At 44.5% G+C, this 19689-nt stretch overlaps 1 protein-coding gene across 4 annotated transcripts in view; it reads right to left on the bottom strand.

Moving 5' to 3' along the window:
* The window catches only part of DMXL1 (Dmx like 1), a 2287446-nt gene that overhangs the window by 1324789 nt on the left and 942968 nt on the right, over window positions 1–19689 (bottom strand). For all 4 annotated transcript variants that reach the window (XM_078675553.1, XM_078675555.1, XM_078675552.1 and 1 more), the window contains one exon: window positions 10171–10281. In XM_078675553.1, coding sequence (XP_078531679.1) covers window positions 10171–10281 — 111 coding nt within the window. The remainder of the gene's footprint in view (window positions 1–10170; window positions 10282–19689) is intronic.

The following is a 19689-nucleotide window of genomic DNA, read 5'->3' as shown; positions in this document are numbered from 1 at the left end:
GGCACAAGATGGCTGCCAACACTTGATTTGGAGCGTTGACAGTCAATTAGAATACAGCTTGTGTACGGCTGCGGTGCCACTCATTCATGGAAATTACTTGAAAGGACAGGTGAGTAAATATCCATTTGTACATTGCTAAAACTTGCTCCCATTACGTGAAATCACAAAAGTTCAGCAAGCGCGATCGTTGGCTCAAGTAGGACAGGCTTCCCTTCAGAAATCTCTTTGCATGACTTGCTCACATTTTCCAATGTCTACTCCACTGTGCTATATAGGGATGAGCTTGCTTCTCTCTTCTGTGCTTACAGCTATAAATGGAAATCCCCTATAGTCATTAGCGACCCTCCCTTCTCCCCGGTGGAATGAACAGGGGTATTACTATATTCTAAATCTTGTAACAGTGCCTTCATAAACAACTGAGTTAACCGCCACCTACTGTGCAGGATGGGATACTGGTGGTATCTGAGTTAACAGCAGCATCTTTTTTACACATATGACAGCCGATGAGGCTACAATGTCCAGGTCCCTTCATAACAAGTATTGGCACAGCCAATAGGTCTCGCCTTTTGGAACTTATAAGTGTTTAGTTATCCAGCAAAATATCCTTGGTGCCAACAACATCAACTGTTGCATGGCTAAACACTTATAATGTCCCAAAGGTGAGACCTATTGGCTATGCCAATGCATTGCAAATGCTTGTTCCTAATTATTGGCCTCTCATCGAGCTAACAATTTGTTGTGTACCTCCTTTCTCACAGTATGCTTTTCATGGTAGCTTAACAATAATATAAAGTGTGTTTAAAGGGGAAGGTGAGATAGAACTGTTGATGAGCAGAACATAAACAGGAGGTAAACCAACACTCGAAGTACAAAAATACTCAGCTCTTAATGTTACTGCTGTGCTGCTTGGTGCCGAGATCGAAAAGTGTGCACCATTTGGGCTGTGGTTGTGAGTTTTGCCAGCAGAGCTGGCCCGTGGTGTGGGGCTGTTTTCACTCATACTTCCTTGTGCCACCACCTTTAATCTCACCTCTCCACCCAGATATCATGTGCCCCCTTCACCTCACCGCCGTGTCTTGTACGGCCATGTGCTGCACTTCGCAGCTTCATCAGAGGAGTTCAGCTGAAAAGGTGTGGCCCACGCTGCCTGTATCTCTTTCTCCATCAGATCAAGGAGTCTCGTCAGGGCCCAGGGTCGTCACCAATTCAATGCTCCCCTGGAGGGAGCGGCGAGAGTGAGGAGACTGAGGGTGGCCTGTGGCGATGGAAGGCGAGACAGGGGGATGGAAAGATGCTTGTTCTGGAGAACAGTGAGGGTCCGCCCCGGGGGCAGAGAGAAAAAGGCTGGCACTGTCATTGGAAAAGCACAAAAATAGAGGAGTTGGATGGGAATGAAATGCGTGAAAGAGAGGTGTAAATGAGCACTGCAGGGGAGCTAAAGGGGAGGCATATTCTAGGGAAGGATGGGATGTTTAAAGTACTCCCTAATGCCCGGTTTGAACCGCGGCATCTTGACAGACCTGCGTCTGCCCCTCTTTCCAGAACACCAGTCCTGTGGCCTGCTGATGGAAAGGTACCCACTCCTCGCAACACACACGTCACACCCTGGCCCTAACTCTGCCCCGTTCACAACCAGGTACCCAAAGGTTTCCAACCACTGATAAACAGTTTTTTTGCGCACCAAAGCCATACGAATGGCAGATTGCAAGCAATAGTATTGCCAGTTATCAGTAGCACTACGCATGTGGGTTGGAGGTCAGTGCAGAGTAATAGGTTTAACAGGTAATTGCGGTTTCAGCAAAATCGAGTTTTTGTAGTTTTTGTCGTTTTTTTTTAAAGACAGCCTTAAAACCTGTACAATTAAAACCTTGAATACAAAGTGTGCCAGCCCTCCCTCCCTCCCCGACCTCTTATAAAACCCTTTTTGGTCTCACCTCCTGACGCCATGGGCAATAAACTAGGTGGAGTAAGGTAGGGGGTGGAGTGGGAACTCTCAACCTACAGCGGCTGTTTAGGGGGGAAGAAACTACAATCCTGTCTAGCAGGGGAGCACCACTGCAATGCAGTTCCATTCTATGTCGACGAGCAGGCAATGTGGCCAACTGCAGAGGGCGAAAGAGTGCATATTGGCGCTATGTGAAACAATAATGATGCTTAAAAGAAGCATCGCTGTCAAGATCATCTTGTATTTTCACCCTAACCAGGCAGTCTATGTGCGGGCAAAGAGGCGGAGTACCACCAGAGGAAACTTAGCAAGCAGCTGTGCTCTGTCCTCTGGTTAGCGTCAGAGCGCGTGCCCATTGGAATCATGTTGTTTTTGAAAGGGGGGTGAAATTATTACCTCTATCAATCTCACTCTCTCGCTGGTTAATTATCCATGGCACAGGAGACGTGGTCTGGTGGCTTGGTGTCCGGGAATGAAAACAGGATACCTGGTTTGAAATGCCAACTCCTCGCTTTAGTTAGAACGGGAGTGAGCAGCAGCCGCAGCAGAAGTGTCATGTGACACGGCATGGCCTGATGGAGTGGGAGGGGAGGAGTGCAGTCCTAGGGAACTCCAGAGCGAAAAGCAGCCAGCTGGCAGCCTGTGCGCCCCTGCTCAAGGAATGTGAGGCATGCAGCTGGCACCCGGCCACGCTTCTGCTCGCTGCCGAGCTCCCTATGCCAGGGGAGAGAGAAGGCGGGACATGCACCAGTCGTTGGCCAATTGCGTGCTGTCTTTCTTAGAAAATTACAAAAAAACAAAAAAACACAGTTGATGGACAGAATGTAGAACAATGTCATACATTCACCCCAGTACAAGGATCTGGGCCTAAATCCATCGTTTTTTTGCACTCCACACCACCCTGGGTTAGACACTGGCTATATGCAAATCAGCTCTGACCCTGTGCCTCATGGGAACAGTCCAGTCCGAACTACCAAGCCATGTCTTTCCCAGACCGGAATCAAGCATCCAAGGACCGGTTTCAGGCTATCAGCCTTCATCAGCCTGGATAGCTTGACTCCAGTGGTGCGGAGAGCCTGGGACTCACGTCTGAGCATCCCTAGCCCACTCGGGGTGAAAATTACAAAAAAACACAGTTGAGGGACAGAATGTAGAAAAATGTCATACAATCACCCCAGTACAAGGATCTGGGCCTAAATCCATCGTTTTTTTGCACTCCACACCACCCTGGGTTAGACACTGGCTATATGCTACGGCTTGGTAGTTCGGACTGGACTGTTCCTATGAGGCACAGCGTCAGAGCTGATTTGCATATAGCCAGTGTCTAACCCAGGGTGGTGTGGAGTGCAAAAAAACGATGGATTTAGGCCCAGATCCTTGTACTGGGGTGAATGTATGACATTGTTCTACATTCTGTCCATCAACTGTGTTTTTTGCAATTTTCACCCCGAGTGGGCTGGGTATGCTCAGACGTGAGTCCCAGGCTCTCCACACCACTGGAGTCAAGCTATCCAGGCTGAATGAAGGCTGATAGCCAGAAACCGGTCCTTGGATGCTTGATTCCGGTCTGGGAAAGACATGGCTTGGTAGTTCGGACTGGACTGTTCCCATGAGGCACAGGGTCAGAGCTGATTTGCATATAGCCAGTGTCTAACCCAGGGTGGTGTGGAGTGCAAAAAAACGATGGATTTAGGCCCAGATCCTTGTACTGGGGTGAATGTATGACATTGTTCTACATTCTGTCCATCAACTGTGTTTTTTGCAATTTTCACCCCGAGTGGGCTGGGTATGCTCAGACGTGAGTCCCAGGCTCTCCACACCACTGGAGTCAAGCTATCCAGGCTGAATGAAGGCTGATAGCCAGAAAACGGTCCTTGGATGCTTGATTCCGGTCTGGGAAAGACATGGCTTGGTAGTTCGGACTGGACTGTTCCCATGAGGCACAGGGTCAGAGCTGATTTGCATATAGCCAGTGTCTAACCCAGGGTGGTGTGGAGTGCAAAAAAACGATGGATTTAGGCCCAGATCCTTGTACTGGGGTGAATGTATGACATTGTTCTACATTCTGTCCATCAACTGTGTTTTTTGCAATTTTCACCCCGAGTGGGCTGGGTATGCTCAGATGTGAGTCCCAGGCTCTCCACACCACTGGAGTCAAGCTATCCAGGCTGAATGAAGGCTGATAGCCAGAAACCGGTCCTTGGATGCTTGATTCCGGTCTGGAAAAAAGATGGCTTGGTAGTTCGGACTGGACTGTTCCCATGAGGCACAGGGTCAGAGCTGATTTGCATATAGCCAGTGTCTAACCCAGGGTGGTGTGGAGTGCAAAAAAACGATGGATTTAGGCCCAGATCCTTGTACTGGGGTGAATGTATGACATTGTTCTACATTCTGTCCATCAACTGTGTTTTTTGCAATTTTCACCCCGAGTGGGCTGGGTATGCTCAGACGTGAGACCCAGGCTCTCCACACCACTGGAGTCAAGCTATCCAGGCTGAATGAAGGCTGATAGCCAGAAACCGGTCCTTGGATGCTTGATTCCGGTCTGGGAAAGACATGGCTTGGTAGTTCGGACTGGACTGTTCCCATGAGGCACAGGGTCAGAGCTGATTTGCATATAGCCAGTGTCTAACCCAGGGTGGTGTGGAGTGCAAAAAAACGATGGATTTAGGCCTAGATCCTTGTACTGGGGTGAATGTATGACATTGTTCTACATTCTGTCCATCAACTGTGTTTTTTGCAATTTTCACCCCGAGTGGGCTGGGTATGCTCAGACGTGAGTCCCAGGCTCTCCACACCACTGGAGTCAAGCTATCCAGGCTGAATGAAGGCTGATAGCCAGAAACCGGTCCTTGGATGCTTGATTCCGGTCTGGGAAAGACATGGCTTGGTAGTTCGGACTGGACTGTTCCCATGAGGCACAGGGTCAGAGCTGATTTGCATATAGCCAGTGTCTAACCCAGGGTGGTGTGGAGTGCAAAAAAACGATGGATGTAGGCCCAGATCCTTGTACTGGGGTGAATGTATGACATTGTTCTACATTCTGGTCATCAACTGTGTTTTTTGCGTCTTTCTTAGAAAGACGCACGCAAAGGCCAATAGCGTGTGATGAAAAAAAAAAGCCCACGCACGAGCATGTGGTCCGAGCTGAAAGTCCTTACTAGAAGCCTCGCAGAGCAGCGCATGCACGCTGGCTCAGGCGAGACCTAAAAAAGGTTTGAGAGGGATATTTATACTGTTTGCACTCTAATTTTCCTCAAATGCTTGAATCTGGCCCTTTTTGCACTTAATGATGAAGAATCTGGCCATTGTAACCCAGGAAAATAGGCTGGATAATCTATCTCTCTCTTAAGCGTCTTTACAGGCCTTCCTGAAGAAAGGAGAAAATCTACACTTAAGAAGATGATATATATATATATATATATATATATATATCATCGCTGCTCTGGGGTCCCTGCACGCAACTGGGACTATTTAGTGCTTACGATTATAAAGGAAACACTCCTTCGAGAGAACAGGAGTTACAGGTAAAAAACACTTCTATACAAATATATATATTCACTTAAGACACCAAAGGTTACATGGAGGTTATAGTTATGCTTGGATTTCTCTCATACAAACCACTGAATTTCAGAAGTTCTAGTTAGCTAAGCTAGCGTCCCCGCAGGGCACAGCTTATGACCTCACATATTACATCACTCATGACATGGTCAGTGACATCACTGATGACATCGCAAATGACACCATCCACAAAATTTGACGCACCCACTCACACGTCAATATAACCTTTCATCCACCCACTACACTAGCATTCTCAAAACCATTGACACACCTATACCAGTACTTACACACCTACTCACTGATTCATAGGTCTACACCCACATACACCAGTCACACATACAACCACTCATACACCAACTCACTAATACAGCCCCTGATAAATCCACGTGTACACCCATACAGCCACTCACACACTGACAGTCAACTATGGAGCTACTCACACACCTAGTCACTCACCCATAACGTCAATCACACAGTCACTTAATCACCCATACAGACAGACACACACACACACACACACACACACACACTCAAATGGATACTAACACTTACTCACTCACCTATAAAACACACTCACCCTTAACCACTCTCCCATATAATCACTCAACCATACAGTCACTCAATTACCCCATCACTCACCTATACTACCTTTCACTTACCCAGTTACTCACCCATTTACCAGTAACACATCCACTTGCTCAACCGCACAGCCATACACAACATACACCCACTCACTCACTAATACACACACACAAACACACACACCCACACCCACATACCCGTTCCCGCTCAGTCAGGTCTAAAACATATCTCTAATAAGGTCCATATTGCAGTCATTATGTGCTTTCTGAGGGATTCCGTCAAACCATCACAGCGCTGATAGACTGATCAAGGAATTCACAAAAGGCATCTTCAAAGTTCCTCCAATATCCTCCAATTATGTGCCAGTTACACTGTCCTCACAATTGATTAGAAGTTAATTTGAGCCAATCCATAAAGCAGTAGAAAGGTACATATATTTACAGGTCGCAATTCAACTAGCAATTACATCAGCAATGAGTGTTAGTGAGATGCAGACTACGACGATAAAAGAACCGTTTTTGCAATTCTGCAAAGACAGAGAAATGCTTAAAATGAGTTCTCACAGAACCACTCTAAGCTAAAAGGGCTAAAGGAAATTGGTGCCACCTTGTAACCCAACGAGGAAGAGGGCTGTGGATTACTATTCTGGACCTCACTACTGTGTGGAAGACTTTCAAAGCTGAGACAATTGCCTGCCTCTCCAACAAGTTTCTGTGAAGGGATTACACTTATTTGTCCAGAGTTACCTGCAATATGCCTCCCAGCCGTACCTTGCATGTCCATGAGCTGTGGACGAGGCAGGAGGAAGGTGCAGCCCATCAAATTAATGGCCAGTGCCCACTGTTGCTCGATTTGGATCAATGATCATAAGGACTTAAAGGAGTTTTGACTGGTAGTCCAGTATCTGGCCCTATGTATCAAAAATTGATTTGTAGGGACAGTATCTGGAGCTCTGTATGGCGAAGTACACTAAACGGATGTATTGCAGTCCTAGAAGTCTCTAGTACAATAAGACTGAGAGCTTTTATGTTCCAGAAGTGCTCAGAACATGCCATTGTCCTCTCTGCAGGAAGGAAGGAAGGGTGTTGTCAGGCTAGAATCCAGATCTGGCCCTATGAACTGAACTCTCCTGGAAGGAATTGAGGAAGATTTGGGAGTACTCCAGTGAGATATAAAATCTAAACACAGTCTGGCTTAAAGTGTTCCATACCAGAACAGACTAGACTCTGGTCTTCCCTTTAGAATGCCTTGATGAGACAGTCATCTGGGCAAAGATAGCAGCGGACCATCTGCTGATCCTGAACAGCTTCCACTGGGGCCAAGATACTGATGTAGACCTTGAAGGGTTGTGTTAAGACCGCATGGCAGTGTGCAGTATTGATAGTGCTGAATTCCTACCATGAAACAACAATGCAAAAGAGATACTTCCTGTGTTCCTAAAAGATAAGGATACACTCTATACATCTGCTGAGCAGAGGTATTCATTAAGGATGGGAGCCAGCACCTGCACCTGCACCATCTTGAATTTCTGCTGAGGGATGGAACACCTCGGTGCACCGAAATCTAAATTCGGCAGTTAGTGCCACCCCTTATTTCTTACAAGGAAATAATGGGAGATATATATTCCTGCCTCCCCTCAATTGTCTGGGCAAGATTGACTCAATTGGTCCTACATGGAGGAGTGCCTCAACCTCCTGTAAAAGTCCTTGGGGCACTGCCGGGGCCAGCCTGGCTGAGAGAGGCAGTAGAAGATGTACAACATAGCTGTTCTTGTGTTTATCTGGGTCCAGTTATGGTACTGAAGAAAAACCCTGTCCCTTCCACCCTAGAGTGCAGTGAACTTCTTGAGACAGCAAAGAGGAAGTTTAGCACGAACACCTAATATTTCTTAACATAATCTATGAGAGAGGAGGTGTAATGGTCATTCTCATGCCAAAAATAGTGCCCCAAGATGATCATAATGGAGTGATGATGTAGCAACCTTAACTATTATGTGTTCCTTGTCAATAAAAGGATGTTGCTTTATCATTCAAGGAACTCACCTTTACCACCAAAGACTGTAGCTCAGTACCAATTTTTGACAAGCCCAGGAAAGGTATTTGCTAAATCTCCACTGCCTTCAATAGAACCTGAGGTTCTATGGAAGGGTTAGCCTTGTTAGGGTAGATGTTGTAGCTAACAAGGCATGGGTGCAATTGCTTTCTAGAAGGTGCGCTTATGTCTCGGTGGGCAATGCCAATGAAGCCTTGGCCAAGATAGCACCATATTTGTCAGTGTTATAGGACTAAATACAGGTTTCTGGGTTCCCAATTCGAGTCATCCAATGTGAGGGAACCTAACAATTAGATCCACGTGTATCACCCAACGCTGAAGGCCCATTTGGAAATGGTGAGATCTAACAGGGTGCTGGAAGCTGCGGTGGAATCACCAGTAGCAGCAGGGATGGAGATCAGGACGTTAGGTAAGTCCTCTGGCCTTAAGAGCTGCATTGAAGCATTTGGTAGCTGCTCCAGGGATTTCAGAAAAAGTACAATAATGCAGAGGGGCTGCTCTAAAAATGGGCGGGGGAGGGGGTTGAAGGTGGCTCCGTAGCCTTCACTTTATTGCTCAAAACATGTAATAAAAGATTGAGTAGACCTGCAGTTGGATTTGAGGAATGCTGGTTGTGGTTTGGTAACTTGTGATCTGGCTGTTCCACATTCAAGGATTTCAGATAAATCTGCTCTGTCCATATTGAGGTCCACAACTTCTGAGAAAGTAACAGACAGGGAAGAGTCCATGAAGAAGCAAATTTGTGGAGACTGGGAGCAGCTCCACAGAGTCTGGTGCTATTGTCTAGGAGATAAGTGGCAATTCTTCTCAGTCATCCTGGGAGTGGACCAGAAGGGAAGCTGGCAGAATTATGTCCTCCTTAAATAGATGTTCCTGCTGTGCTGGGAGACGTTTAAATTGGATGGAGCCACAACTTGTCCAATGAGCCTTGGGCAGATTGTGCCAGTGTTTTTCAGTGCTTCCATTTCTTCTTGTACCTCTTTTGACTTAGAAGAGTTTGGTGATATGTTCAAATAAAGAGTGTGGATTATTTAATTTCTTTTGTCTCATTTTTCCCTTTGATTCATAAGTGCAATCTCTCTCAAAATATGTCAGGAGATGGGCCTTCCTGAGCAAAATAGAACTGTGATAGGTAGCCCATAAATGGAGATGGCTCAACTCCCTGGTACAAATCTTCAGACGAGAGTGGGTGGAAACTATGTCCCCTGTTCCACAGCTGCTTAGGGGTATATGTCATCCATCTTAGAACAATGGGTTGGGAATAACTTATCCAACACCAGTGGGAATATGGTTTTGCACCTTTCCCATGGGTTACTTCTCCACTTGCATATAACCAGTGGAGGGGATTTTCATAAGGAAGGCAGAGCATCACTGGGCCAGATGGCTGGATACCTTACAAGGAGAAAGGATGGTTGGTAGCCATGACCTTCTATTAACCTCTTGATTCTTTCTTGATAATGAAATCCAATATCTCTTTATGGTTTAATATAACCTTTTTCTAGAAGCAACCAGGGAGCCCAGAGTGACCTTGTACGAGTGGTAGCACACTGATAACAAATATGCATATGATGAAAGTTTCCAAAACACCTGATGCAGAAAATAAGAGGTTCTGCAACTGAAAATGTCAGATTGTGCAATATAGGACTTAAAAATGGAGTGTTGCTTCATAAGCTACCAGAGCTGAAGGAAGATGATAGAGAAGAAAAGCAGTTTCGGACTGTGACTCTCCTTAGATATTTGCTAAGCACTAGAAAACAAGAATCCTATCCATATCATTAGCTAGATAAAATCGAACTGTCAAGAAACGCAGGCATAATGGGGTACCAGACAGGTGTCTTTCTGTTTTGCTACCTTTGGAATGTATTCCTGTTCTCACCCACCTGTCTAGCAGGAATACACAAACTTAGATTAGAAAAGAGTAAGAGTGTAGAGTATTATGATTGTTCTTTAGCCCACTCATAGCAAAATCAAGGATCATTTTGAAAGAAATGTTTGAATTTAGTTTTGCTTAGAAAAAAAAATAAGTTTACCTTGGTGAAGAAGTTGGGCTCGATAAGCTGGCGGAAGCGAAGTTGAGAGAAATGTGTGAAGTCGCACAGCCAAAAAGAATTTTAATCCACATTCATCTATAGTTTCGCCACCTGAGGGCAAAAATAAAACATTTTTTGTCACTGCTAATAAGAATTGCACTTGTTGTACAAACTCAAATAAAATTTAGATAGATGAGACAACCAGGGCTGAGGTACTTGGAAATATCAATTACTTATCACTATATAAAGCCTGGTGATCAATGACTCGAGGAAATCTTCATAGTGGGGGATTCACTCCCACACCATTGTTTCCATAACCAGAACATGGGATGAAAAACACTGAAAAGCAGTTCTATGTCCCGTGGAACCACATCATCACGCAGTACCCTTCTAGTTCAACACAGAGTCAACTTCATTCTCATTCGTGCTTGTGTAATTCATCTGAGGGTATGCAATAATACTTTATAATCATATTTTATCAATACATCTCGTTCAGTCTTATAATCTCCTTATTATCTACATATTTGAGTGTCTTTTCCTGAATGAGCATATTCTATGCTGGTTCACCAGAATCCCTCTGCATTTGAAATTAAACATTTAAAAAGTTAACACCTGCTAAATTTCACTGCATGCTCTAACCCCCATAAATGATATATACAACAGAGGATTTTGACAAAATAAATATCTCATGTGCCCATAAGATGTTTGTTTAATCATGTCCAATTTCCTCTACTTTGATCAGTTACTGCTGTACTGCAGGCATCTCCATTATATTACCCAATTTTGATTTTCAAAATTCACAGGGAGGGTTTCTGTAGGTGCTGTTCTTGCCACCACTGTGAAGTAAATTGCATGTACTTACTCATGTACCCACAGTACTTTATATGCCAATTGTTTGTACTCCTAGGATGTCTATCTGGGCAGAAACCGTAGAAGCACAAAGAATGGGTGATATGGCCTCTAATACCCACCTATCTGGATTTCCATTAAACAAATTTCTCCTACTCACCAGGTAAACAATTGTATTAGGTCAGAGCGCAGAAAAATAGGTGAGTTGTGCAAAGAAAAAGTGTTCAAATCAGACCATGTGCCACTACAATAAGAAATGCTAGCACTGGGAAACGTTTATAAATGCACATGCATGCTTGAATAGTCACAAACATCATGCTTGCAAGCCTCAGTAAAGTTCATAAGGAATTACACCTACATTTGTAAACAGAAATGTTTCTTATTTTCTACACTTTATAGAACTTCCCTGATCAACTGTGTGATAAAAAACGTCATCCCAAATTGAAATGTATGAATGCTAATATGTAACCAACATTTAGCTCTTGATTAAAGATATGATGTAAATTAAGAACAATAAAAAAGAGGTTTAAAAAGTGTGATATCAAATCTTCAACACACATTTACAGAAAGCAATCAGAAAGTAGAAGTAAACACGCACAGCAAAGCCAATAAGGCGAGGCACTAAAGATATGAGCTACTCGCTTTCCCAGTGCTCTTTGCCAATTGCACATAGGGCAGGCTATCTTGTTTTCTATAACACAAACCCCATTCCAAAATGGCCACCAATGCGTCCGGCGGCATCATGCCACACACATAACCATGCCTTGGACTGTTTTAATTTACAGTTCTAACATTTCAGATGGCCATGTATGTAGTGGAAGGATACAATTCACTCAACCAGAAAACAGGTACTGAAATATGGCTTGGTAGAACAAACACCAGTGCGGGAGGGAAAGTCACTGAATGAAGAAGAAACAATTGAGAAAGACAGCAAAGTCATTCAGCCATAAGTAGGGGGCTGACCCCCAAACCCATTCCAAGTGTGTGACATGTGCTGGAAATAATTTGAATGCCTACAGACAGCTGAAACTGCGTATAGACAATGCCTAAAAACAAGTATTTAACACTGAACGAAAAAATCTCACAAAGTAGGTCCATTTAAAGAGAGGTATCGAAAGGGGCCAGTAAGTATTAAAGCACAGTGAGTAAACCATAAATGACCAGGGATGTCTATTAACATAAAAACAGAGTTGTTCCAAGTAAAACTCCTCTGCCATGCACCTTCTCTGTTACCTTATTCACCATTTTACTTGGACTGTCCGCATGCAATGAAAAGTCATGCGTAACTCGTCGAGAAGGTGGGATGGCTGTACGGTGAATTTATAAAACATACCAATGCTTGACCTGGTTAACAGGATTTTCCAGGTAAATCAATATCTTTTCCCTAACATTGAATTGTTTTAAAGATCTTTTTAAAATGCAACAGAAATCATTTGTGACTTAGAAGGGAATGAATAGCTCCTTATTGTAAATGGTGTTCTGCTCACTTTGTAATGTGTCTTTAAATCAACATATGACATTGTCGGTAATGCATCCTAACGTTCTACATAGATATGGGCACTTTAAAAATTTAAGCAAGGTGTACTGGTTGAGGTGTACTGGTTGCTCCAAGTAAAACTCCTCTGCCATGAAGGCACTCCACCTATGCTGTTGATGTGAAGTTAAGTGCACTGATTAACACAACTTTGCTCACCCAGGAAGTGGCCTGGTTTGATTTTCATATTTTCTTGCTCACTACCCGACATGTGATGCATATCCAGTATATGATCTGGCCATAATTTACCTTTACATATTCTTTGTTAATAACTGGAAAATTGCTCACAGCTGTGATTTTTGTTAATGTATCAGCCAAAAGCTTCAGACACTCACAGTATGCTGCATTTTTTAGAAGGTTTAGGATACTAAAGTAATACCACAAGGGTTCCAATAACACAGACACAAATATTTTCTTGGCCACCAAGATCGGTTTGTCCCGATAAGAGTTTTTTAACTCAAGAAGTGGTGTGGCCTGACATGATCTTTATTGCCTTGCTCATAACCTCTAATAGGAAGGATCAGAGTCAAAGTTTCAACCTTACCAATTTTAAAACCTCAATATTCAAGTGTTTTCCTTTTTGAAGTGCACAAACTACAGGATCTTAGGGTGCTTATCTGGACATCATTTAGCCGAAAATACAACTGGTACAATCTTTACCTTGGGTTTTCATGCTCCCAAATCCCCATGGAACTTGTTCTTCACTCAGCAATCACCAGTTTCTCTGAAGACATCCAGTGACAACTTGGCTGCAACAATAGTCATTACAGTTGACACTCAAGACTTGGTAGGACCATACCTTGGGTGCTGATGACCGTTAGATGCTAGTGAGTTTTCACTGATATGGCAGCTAGGGGTTCAAGCATGTGATGTTGTGAAGAAAGGTACATCCGGTTTAGAAGCCTGGGAGAGATGGGTGTTAAACAAGGCCAATTCCTTGCCCCTAATGGCAAAATGGTAGCCCAGGAGCCACAGACAGTTGTCTAAGCTAACACCAGGGGTTCTCGGTGGGGCATGTGGTATGCGATACATGGGCAGCATGCTGATGTTAATTTTGCTAGACCTTGGGCTACCTTCGTGCGATGTCCTTGTGCTTTGGTGTGCACTGATGTAATCTGCCACAACGAGGCCATAGGTCCCGTCGACCCACTACATGTAGGCAGGCATATTCCCTGCAATATCAATAACTATGTCAAGACCTCTAGGCCACTTGCAGAAGTGCCTGTTTCAACCAAACTTCCCACAGAAAACATCATAAAAAGAGGAGTGGCCCCATTGGATCATTATCATATCATTATTTAAGTTCTGGGCAATAAGAGCATAACACTACCAGTTTGGTGATGGCTCTTGGTAAGTGGTAACAGCTCGTCCATGGCTATCCACTACTACTAAATGGATTTGCGATCCCAGCACAACACCAATTTGGTGTCCTGATGTACTACAGCTGCTTAACACACAGAAAAAAATCCTGCAGCCTGAATGAGCAGAGACGTAATTTTCTGCATAGCCACGGACAGACACTAGGTCTAGGTGCTTTATACCGTTGAGAATCATACAGCATTGGAGCAGGTGAATTATTTACCTGATTCTTGACATCTTTTTGTTAAGTCAAAAAATTGTATATGATATGTAACTTCTAAATTGTCCCGTCTAAAGTTAAACCTAATGAAACTCTTCTAATGTTCATGTTTGTCAGAGACCTTGGACTGTCTCATGAGATGCCCTGGTGCTTTAGTGAAACCTAAGGAAACTCTTCTTCTGTATATCAAGAATATTCTTAGGTACCCAACAGTTCTTAAGTGTAGTGCCTTGACAATAATTGAGTCTGGTTCACACTTTATAAATACAAATATTATAAAATAAAAATAAAAATTATAAAAGCCTTAATTTTTTCAAGTTGTCCTTTAGAAACAGTAGATCATAAGGTCCTTCACCTAACATAATATGAGCCTAACGTCTTTCCATTGTCCACTAGCTTGTATACATTGGCCATATAGTTTTTTCTGTGGTCTTCACACTTTGACATGGTCTCTAGACAGTAAGCTATCCATATTTTGTGCTGCTCACTCAACTCATGTGTTTGATTCTGTGGAATGAGATTATTTTGTTTCTGCTGAGAGCGCTTTAAATATTGTTTTCCTGTATTGAGTATGGAATGGAGCAGGAGGACTGACGAGGGCTCCCTCATGCTAATGAGTGGTAAGGAATCTAGGTAAAATGAATGGTGGGGTGGAGTTGAAGTGCCTACTAGCAATAGCAGTCTTTCTAGCACATACAAAATAGCTGCAATACAGTGTAAATGGAATTTAGTATATTGTGTGTGTGTGTGTGTATATATATATATATATATATATATATATATATATATATATATATATATATATATATATATATATATATATATATATATATATATATATATATATATATATATATATATATATATACACCTTACTCAGGATTCCCAGTTTAATATAGGGGATATTCAAAATAATTGTGAATGAAAGGTACGTTGCCAAAGAAGAGAAAGTTGCATACCATTAGGGTTAAATGTATTTGGTAATGCTGGCTGTGATGCATACTGTATACTTTTTGCAGATTCTTAATCTTTGCAGTATTCCAATACAGGTCAGGACCACAAATACTTTATGCACACTGTCATGGAACAAAGTGCTCCCAGTGGTGCTCCCAATTTGGTGTTGTACAACTCCAATGTGATAAAGCCCACTATACAAATGGCGGCAATTAAGGCAGAGAGTGTGGAGAAGACTCAGCACTTGTTAGGGAAGGCGCGGCAAGATTGGAGAGATCAGACAGGACCTATACATCTGAGCCAAACTCAGTTTGCATTGAAAATCAGTGCTTCCTTCCCCTAAAGCGCATGCAAACTGTAGCAAGAGTTTTAAAGGTATATTACAGAGAGCAGAACACTCGTGGCACCATCCGTTCATTGTCTGTGAGAGAAGAGTGTGGACGCCACTTTTTTAGGTTTCGACCTGGCGAAAAGCTGCGCCGCGCAGCTTTTCGGCGCAGGTCGAAATCTTTTGAGTTACACTGTGTGCTTTAGTTCAGCCTCTCTCTTCCATTGGCTAGCTCCATAAATGGAGGCTAGCCATTGGAAGAGAGAACTGACCGTCATTTCCCAAGGCGATTGGTGGGCGTTCCCGACGATTCTTTCCCTCTCCACCCTTTTCATATCGTCATCGCGGCCGTGGGCGGGGTTTATTTTTTTTTGGGCGTCCAGGTTTGTTTTGGCCATTCCGCGGCCGACCTTGTATCTTTGTGGTAATGTTGACAATATGCTGTGTGGCTTTAAAAACAGAATTCACACTGTACCTCCAACACTCCACCCCCACCCCCCCTTTGCATTACGTACATGGGTTAGACTTATAAAATACATGATCGGCGCCGTGCCTTCCCGCCCCCCCCTCCCGCTGTCTGTTCCCGTCCCCCCCTGTCCGTGTGCCCGAAAAACATGTTTTAATGCACGCTGATATATAGATTTTAATGCCCCTTTATTCACGTACACATTATTCGTGATATTGTATTTGTATCTTTGTGGTAATGTTGACAATATGCTGTGTGGCTTTAAAAACAGAATTCACACTGTACCTCCAACACTCCACCCCCCCCCCCCCCCTTTGCATTACGTACATGGGTTAGACTTATAAAATACATGATCGGCGCCGTGCCTTCCCGCCCCCCCCCCCGCAGTCTGTTCCTGCCCCACCCCTGTCCGTGTGCCCGAAAAACATGTTTTAATGCACGCTGATATATAGATTTTAATGCCCCTTTATTCACGAACACATTATTTGTGATATTGTATTTGTATCTTTGTGGTAATGTTGACAATATGCTGTGTGGCTTTAAAAACAGAATTCACACTGTACCTCCAACACTCCACCCCCCCCTTGCATTACGTACATGGGTTAGACTTATAAAATACATGATCGGCGCCGAGCACGCATGCGCATCATCTACCCATTCTATATTTTATACACTGTGTGCCATATTCTCCTAAAAGGTAATGTGGCTTTGTAACGCATAAAACAATATACTAGTAAACCTATGTACCTGTACTTGGTGCATAATGCGTTTTACTTTTGCATAATGCAGCAAAGCAGCGTGCACAGTATTTTCTTGCGGCGACACCCTGAGGTTTCAGGTAGCTGTTAGAGCATGTCGGGTGGATCTGGGTCTTCCTGTCAGGCAGCAGCAGGCCCAGGGGGGGCTTTCGGTTCTTGCCTGGGAGGGACGCAGCCTGGAGGCCCAGCTCTCCCGAGGTCACGGTGTGGTGTACAGTGGTTGTCGTGAAACACATGAAATTGCCATATAGGGACCAGTGCCCACTAAACAGGGTGCGGCTGGCCTCACTGCAGGTGTAAAGTGAGCACGACCCCGAGTGCTGTGGAGTGGTGTGTGACGTCAAAGTTCAGGTCTGAAGGGCGGAGTCAAAGCTTTAACAGCAGCAATATTTAAAGTGCCGCCATAACTACTGGAGTGAAGTGCTGTGTCTTTGGGGTTGGAGGGTTGTGCGGCGATGTCCATTCAGTGCCGCCTGTAACCACCAGTGCAAAGCTCTGTGGAGGTCCCGGGTATATCCCTTCAAAGTGCCACCCGTAACTACCGCTGTAAAGTGCATTGGGCGGGGATAGTCATTGAAAGTGCAATGTAAAATGTAACGTGGAGAGGGTCTGGATGTTGAGTGTGACCTGAAGCTTGTATTCCCTGCATAGCAGACAAGTGGTGTCCAAAGTCTCGCTGCAAGAACTGTTTTTTGTTGCAGGTTTATAAAGCATGAACTCGACCTGAAGGTATCGGAGCGCTTTACATGAGCACCAGCTACATTACACAGTCAAGGACACATTCATTTTTTTTAGCTACAGGGAGAGTGAGTGTTTTGCCCAGAATCACAGGACGCTGTGCCAACGCTGAGACTCCAACACGGTTCTTCAGATTCAAAGTCAACAGTTTTGGCCGTTAGGCTACCCCCCCCCCCCCCACACCTAAAAAAAAATATGAAGAGGGGAAATAAATAAGTGAAAGTGGAGCTGATAAAGTTGGGGCGGTTAATCCTTAAATACATTCGGCAACCTATTAATAAATAGCAAAGTGCATATGGGTGTGATCTCGAAATGCCACTGGACCGTTTAGGAGACTTTAGTCGAAAAAATGTCCTTTAAAGTGCAGTGGAAGGAAAGGGATTCCCTGCACTTCGGCTTCACACTATAAGCGTACCGCGTAATGTGTGCTAACGTGTTCATCCGAAGTGCAGCGGTGTTGTCTAGTATAGTATTCACGGTTGGAATGAGTTAAAGTGCAGGCAACATCTGTACACACAATGACCCGGGTAAATGGATTTAAAGTCCAGTGATTGTGCACGAGCTTAAATTGAATTAGTGTGTGAATTTAAAGTGAAAATCAAATGAGTAATGTGCTTTGAACGTGCTGCAGGGTGTACGTTTAAATAAGTTACTGAATAACGCGCAGCTGACATAGGTGCCCTTACGTACAGAAGGGTGTATTCGAGTAAAGTGATGTGAGAAGGGAGCCAGGTCCTCACCCAGAGGGACAGTGCGTCCATTTAAAGTGCAACAAATAATGTTTGAGGGTGCAGTATGTAAAGTGCAGCACGGGTGCATGATTTTCGAACGCAGCAGGCACCTCTTGTGCTCCGGTGATGTAGTAAAGTGCAATTGAGGAGTGCCGTAGGGGGTGTACAGTGCAGCGAGGGAGTACAAGAGTGTACTCCGCATTCAGAGTACGCTGAGCGCGTGCATTAATCGTGCAGCTAGCAGGGTTTCGTTTGCAGTGCAAGGGTCGTTGCTGACACGTCTCTGTAGGGCACATCAATTGTAGTAGTTGCAGGTCATCGGAAGAGGATACATTGCGACGATTTTGGACTACCATATTTGAGGAAGCCTCATCTATTGTTTGTTTTTCAGGTGTGGTGTGAACCAAGATCTTCTCGTTCTAGTAATATCATATATTTCGCTCTTACTTATAGGGCGTTCAGGCAGCCCTCTTCACCCATTGGTCTGCTGTTGTGCCATTCACACTTCTCTTCTGCTCGCTGATTTGAACCCCCTGGCCCAGCCCACTTCAGCCATTGGCTTACTGCATCCTGAGCGAGGGCAAAAGCAAACCCTGTCAAAATGAACACATCCACACACAAAGTAGCACCCCCTCAGGGGCCACTTTGACACTGTGTTTGTTTAGAGAAAAAATGCGTGTTTATATTTTTTTTAAATATTAGTGAAGGCCTGGCAACTTCCACGGCGGCGTTTTATGCAATCGATGGCAATACAGAACAACTATTAACCAAACCCAAAGCCTGGAACCCAACGCTAGATGGATTGGCTTTGCTAATGTTTGCTTTCCTATGTTGCCCATTTTTTGCGAAGCTCCAGTTACACAGAAGTCCGAGAGAGATACTCTGCGCAGTTTCTAACCTTTTCTAAACCTCCAGGCTTGTCCTCAGTCTCCCTCTGTGTGCAGTGAGTCCCCCCCATGCTTGTCCGCAGTCTCCTTCTGTGTGCAGTGAGTCCCTCCAGGCCTGTCCCCAGTCTCCCTCCCTGTGCAGGGAGTCCCTCCAGGCCTGAAATGAGACTCCGCCTTTGTGCAGCTAGCTCATGCAAGTGGGTTCTAGCCTGCACCAAAATAACAGATACAACTTTGTTTTGTTTTTTCTTGCCTTCTGCCTTTTTGATTGTGCCTGTGCCTGTTCCCGCCCCCCTTCCCGCTGTCCGTTCCTGCCCCCCCTCCCGCTGTCCGTGTCTCCGGCCCCACTTGTAAATGCTTGTTTTATTTTTGCAGTATATTTCCTTGGGAAAGCACATGTCTGTAGTTGCATTTGGGGAATGAATCTCTGAAACTGAGATCTGTTTTGAATTTGGGAAGTGCTTCTCTTAGAGACAGCAGCATAGTGTGGGCTATGAGAGCTGTGTGGGCTGTGACAGTGAGCTGTGTGGGCTGTGAGAGCTGTGTGGGCTGTGAGAGCTGTGTGGGCTGTGAGAGCTGTGAGAGCTGTGTGGGCAGTGAGAGCTGTGTGAGCTGTGTGGGCTGTGTGGGCTGTGTGGGCTGTGTGGGCTGTGTGGGCTGTGTGGGATGTGAGAGCTGTGAGGGCTGTGAGAGCT

This window comes from Lissotriton helveticus, chromosome 2_1 (assembly GCF_964261635.1).
Source record: "Lissotriton helveticus chromosome 2_1, aLisHel1.1, whole genome shotgun sequence".
NCBI classification, from domain to species: Eukaryota; Metazoa; Chordata; class Amphibia; order Caudata; family Salamandridae; genus Lissotriton; species Lissotriton helveticus.
This window is presented reverse-complemented; position numbering and strand designations above follow the sequence as displayed.